Source organism: Laetiporus sulphureus, assembly GCF_001632365.1.
Source record: "Laetiporus sulphureus 93-53 unplaced genomic scaffold LAESUscaffold_198, whole genome shotgun sequence".
Taxonomy (NCBI): domain Eukaryota; kingdom Fungi; phylum Basidiomycota; class Agaricomycetes; order Polyporales; family Laetiporaceae; genus Laetiporus; species Laetiporus sulphureus.
Genome location: NW_024468707.1, coordinates 1 through 3,638, shown reverse-complemented (window position 1 = coordinate 3,638; position 3,638 = coordinate 1). Strand labels below are relative to the sequence as shown.

The 3,638-nt window shown below is 47.5% G+C and overlaps 2 protein-coding genes across 2 annotated transcripts; both read left to right on the top strand.

The window, feature by feature from the left end:
* Positions 1-1,483: 1,483 nt before the first annotated feature.
* Positions 1,484-1,735, top strand: LAESUDRAFT_667873 (uncharacterized protein; the record flags this gene model as incomplete). The annotated part of the gene is made up of 1 exon (XM_040905340.1): positions 1,484-1,735. A coding segment is annotated over one exon (252 nt), but the record flags the coding sequence as incomplete, so codon positions are not given.
* Positions 1,736-2,998: 1,263 nt separating this feature from the next.
* Positions 2,999-3,289, top strand: LAESUDRAFT_765430 (uncharacterized protein; the record flags this gene model as incomplete). The annotated part of the gene is made up of 2 exons (XM_040913671.1): positions 2,999-3,055; positions 3,116-3,289. 2 exons carry the CDS (start codon positions 2,999-3,001, stop codon positions 3,287-3,289), a joined length of 231 nt encoding a protein of 76 aa, XP_040757271.1.
* Positions 3,290-3,638: the final 349 nt, after the last annotated feature.

Below are 3,638 nucleotides of genomic sequence, written 5' to 3'. Positions count from 1 at the left end.
GCTGACGACTCAGTGCTGTGGAAATTTAGATCCTCTCCACCCCTTGCGGTGGGCTCCAGAAATGATATGCTCAACCGCATCCTGGCTGTGAGCAGTGCTTCTAACCAAACCCCTACTGGTGGAAGGCAAACTGGGGCTCTGTCCATCTGCAATCCCTTTGGGCTATGGTCGCAGGAAACTTTGAATGATAACACAGTAACGGGCAGCCACGAGTCATTCAGCTGTTATGCTTGAAATGGATCAGATTTGCCAAAACTTCTGGATCGGTGAGTGTCGGACTCGACTATGGAGATGCCTCCGACTGGGAAACAGTCAAAAGCTGGAATGTGGGGTGTATGTGTGTGTGGAATGTGAGTGGTGACTCCTGTGCTCACGAACTGTGGTGGCTGAAGGTCTGGGCTGTGGGACAAGAACCTGCTATATCTGAAAAGTGCTGGTGAAGCACCGACGATGAGGCCCTAATTGCCTCTGAACTAGCTCAAGCACCAATGAGCAACCCCTAACTGCCTCCGAACTGGGATAAGCACCGACGATGAAGCCCTAATAGTCTCCGAACTGAGATAAGTGCCAACGATGAAGCCCTGAGCACTTCTGACTGGAATGAGCACCGATGACAAACTCCTGGGTGCTAGCGAGGCTACGGGGTCCAATGGGGATGGAATCCTGGTTTGAGACTTGTGACTGCTGGCGTGCGAGTGAAATGGAATGGCGTGAGATACAAGAACGGGATAACGTGACTTATCTGGCTGAAACCTGAGTCGAGCTAGAGGCCACTGCTGAGAGTGCTGCCTCTCTCAGTGTCGAGAATCCCAGAGACATAAAACATGATTGCAATAAATGTAGACATGGTCGGGCACAATGTCCTAGCATAGACGAGATAAGAACTGAGCGCTGCTGGGCGGTGAACTCCGAGTAAAAACTCTCCTTTTTTCATATTCCTATGTACAGTGTAGATTATATAGTGGATCAGAAATGAGCCAGCTGAGTCGCTGAAATGCATTTCCGATCATACATTGTGTTTCCGATCCATTGAAACCTGTCGCAAAGCTCATCCCTGCCCCCTCTCCATATTATACAGTCGGGGAACTGGAAGTCCGGCCCTGCCAGGGTCTGTCAGTTTGCTACCCTGTCTTCCATTCAGTTAGTGCACTTGCTCATTTCCGGGTTGCCTAACTGGTCGTGTTCCACTCTCACACTGCACTTCGTAATCGGCTATGCTTCCTCGTGGCTCGCTGGTCATTTCCATGCCTCATGTTCACCTTCTGACCCCTTCACACAGTTCTGTGTTCCCAGGCTGTCAGTAAAGTCTTCTTTGCCCACTCTGAACTGTTTCGGCTTGGTGTTTGTCTTTCCGGATCATGGCGACTCCCTATCTGATTTTGCGATAGTCAGATGCAGTTTCTGGCATTTTTCGATTGCAGAATATCTCAGTGCATATCAGCGTGCACTCTCGAGTGCCAGAATTATCATCACGAAGCATTGAAACTGTCTCAAAGGTGATGTTGTAGAGGCTTTCCAGATCCTCAAATGTGCATATAAGAAGAATCTCCTTTACCATGACTTAGGGCCATCATCATCATCTGAGGAGGAACTGAATAGCTATCAGGAGGGCAAAGGCAGCAAGAATCCTGCTATTTGTGAAGCAGAGCTTGACATAGAGTTGAACACAGACTCCGAGGAGCTCAATGATGACTTCACAGACAGTTCGGCATGGTTGAATGATGATTACATGTAGATTATCTATGTATATACATCGTTAACAGAACTCAGATCGAAAGAATGGTGCCCTGCAACAAGCCTGGAGCTTAGGCCAAGCCAGGCCCGAGCCAAGCCCGAGCCTCCTATGCTGAGCCCAAGCCTGGGCTTTCAGGCTGAGTCGGGCCCTGAACATCACTATGTGGAACTGTAAATCTCACATGCTGGGATGTGGCTGGGACCGTCAATCTGACGTCCATAATATCCAGAAATTACAAACACGATCACAAGCCCAGCTAATTCATGTCACTCAATCTATAGGTCCAGCTCATCTCATATCATGATCCCATCACTTAAATATGAACATGTCTGTAACCTGGCCATCAATCCCAGTTCTGTCCAGTATGTGTTCACTATAATAGAACTCCGCGATCCTCTACTGGAACTAGACATGTTCTCATTGCTCTAGGGCTGATAGGGAACATCATCACCAAGGCTCGAGATGGCTCTGTCTGCTGTGCTGTCATCCATGAATGCTCCACTGGGCAACAGCTTAGACAAGGCCCGATGAGTCGAAGATAATGAGCTCAAGATGTACATCATTGTAAGACCTTTGAGCAAGATCAGCTTTGCTAGTGGCTATCGAAGGTATCACGAGTTGAGCAGCACAATCGGTGGCAGCAGTCCGATTTGCATGATCGGCAATTATAGCAAACACAGAAACAAGTTGCTATCAAGACCATCAACAGAGCAGGCCTCAGTCCGAAGCTATTCGAAGAACCTGAAGGGCGAGATTGAGATTATGAAGACACTGTTACATAGACATATCACGAAGTTGCTGGACATTGTCGTATGTGATTCATTCAATGTAATTGTGGGGTGAACGACAACTCTTCACAGCTTACAGAATGGAATATCTACCTCATAATTGATCCAGCTCAGCACCGATGTATTACCCGCATCTGCAAACAGAAGGGCTTGACGAGATCATTGAGCACAGTTTTCTGCATCAATTGGGTTAGCGCCACATTCACTCACAATGTTTGCCCTAAAACAATGCAGCACAGACTCTTACCTCAATGATGGTAAGATAGGATCCCACAGAACTCATCTTCCTTCTCATCCATATATCTCAGGCTTCATCCTGGACAAGACAATTGGCATCTAAAGTCCGAAATGTCTTGAGAACACAAAGATCCTCATTGCAAACACCAGTGAGTACTCTTCAGCAGTATCACGTTGAAGTCATGAGAAGCTGATAACTTGCCCAGTGATGGACACTGATGACAATAAGGTCTTCAGCATGCATGTCAAGGTGAACAGCACTGGAAAGTTCATGGAATTTGAGCGTGCAGAATGGGTACGATTAGCTTTGCATGATTTTCTGTGGCTCAAAGCTCATTGCTCACTGCAAGTGCAGGAAAAGATGAAGAACAAGATCGACATGATCACTGCGCATGGCATCAACTATTTTATGAACTGGCAGCTCATCTACAATTATCCTGAGTCACTGCTCACAGAGAAGGGCATCGTCACGATCGAGCATGCTGACTTTGAGGGCTTTGAGCAATTATTGCCCGTCACTGGCAGCTAGATCTCGAGCACATCCAATGTGCCAGAGGAAGTAAAGCTTGGACATTATGAGCTGATTGAGGGAATCATGTTCAGGGAGGACAAGGTGGGCCCTCATGCATTATATCTGACAGTCCAGAGAATTGAGCAAACTACAGCTCATCAAGTTCTCTGGTGTTGCAGTGGGTGAGGCATGTGCAGTTATGCTGCATGGCTCGACATCGCAAATGGTCGACGAGGTGGAGTGCTCACTGCATGATGCACTGTCTGTGCTCTCACAAATGGTGAAGGAGATAGGATCATGCTCAGCTGTGAATGCTCAGAGATTCTATCGAGTTGTGTGGTTGATGAGGAGGTGCAGAGAATCATGG